The 760-nt window shown below is 43.4% G+C and overlaps 1 protein-coding gene across 1 annotated transcript in view; it reads left to right on the top strand.

The window, feature by feature from the left end:
- LOC103921619 (keratin, type I cytoskeletal 15-like) overlaps positions 1-760 on the top strand; it is a 6024-nt gene that overhangs the window by 5095 nt on the left and 169 nt on the right. The window contains exons 8-9 of the mRNA XM_009329613.1: positions 27-160; positions 319-410. Coding sequence (XP_009327888.1) covers positions 27-160; positions 319-410 — 226 coding nt within the window. The remainder of the gene's footprint in view (positions 1-26; positions 161-318; positions 411-760) is intronic.

The following is a 760-nucleotide window of genomic DNA, read 5'->3' as shown; positions in this document are numbered from 1 at the left end:
AGGGGCAGATTAACTCGGAAGAGGAGTGGCTGGCCAGCATCCGCTGTGAGATGGAGAGTCAGAACCAGGAGTACAAGATGCTCCTGGGCATCAAGACTCGCCTGGAACAGGAGATTGCTCAGTACCGGGCACTGCTGCAGGAGGGACAGCAAGACATCGTGTATGTATTCCATATTATAGCAAGGGAATAAAAAGAAATCCTTGTGTACTTAATTACTAATAGATACTTCTTGTCCATGGAGCTGCATCAACATCTTTTTTGACTGAATATGCAGTGCTTAGGGGTATTTTGGTGAACTAATTACTCTCCTTTTACAGTGCCTCCCAAGGAGCTTTCCAAGGAGGTGGAAAATCCTCCCATTCATATTCTTCTACTTCCTACTCTCATTCCCAGTGTGGCGACATGACAGGTAAGACAACTTGTAAGAACATGTTTATTAGTGGGTTACATCTACCCCAACGACTACAATATTTTTTGTCAGAAAAAAGTTTTGTATTTTGGGCTGGGCAACATTCCCAGGTCCAGTAGCCCAGGAGTGAGAGAACCTCATTGACTCTGTCATGGAGGAATCAGGGGTTAAAATACAGTAAGTCTTGCCCTTCTCTGTACCTAAATATAAAACACAGATTATAAACTTTACAGGATGGGTTATGGGGTTTTGCTCATTGGAATAAAAAAAATACAGTTCTGAGAAAGTGCCTAGGATATTGCTGGGCTTGGAGCCTCTGAGCTTCTCTTCCTAACACAGCATGTTAGGTG

This window comes from Pygoscelis adeliae, unplaced genomic scaffold (genome assembly GCF_000699105.1).
Source record: "Pygoscelis adeliae isolate BGI_AS28 unplaced genomic scaffold, ASM69910v1 Scaffold388, whole genome shotgun sequence".
Classification (NCBI taxonomy): domain Eukaryota; kingdom Metazoa; phylum Chordata; class Aves; order Sphenisciformes; family Spheniscidae; genus Pygoscelis; species Pygoscelis adeliae.
This window is presented reverse-complemented; position numbering and strand designations above follow the sequence as displayed.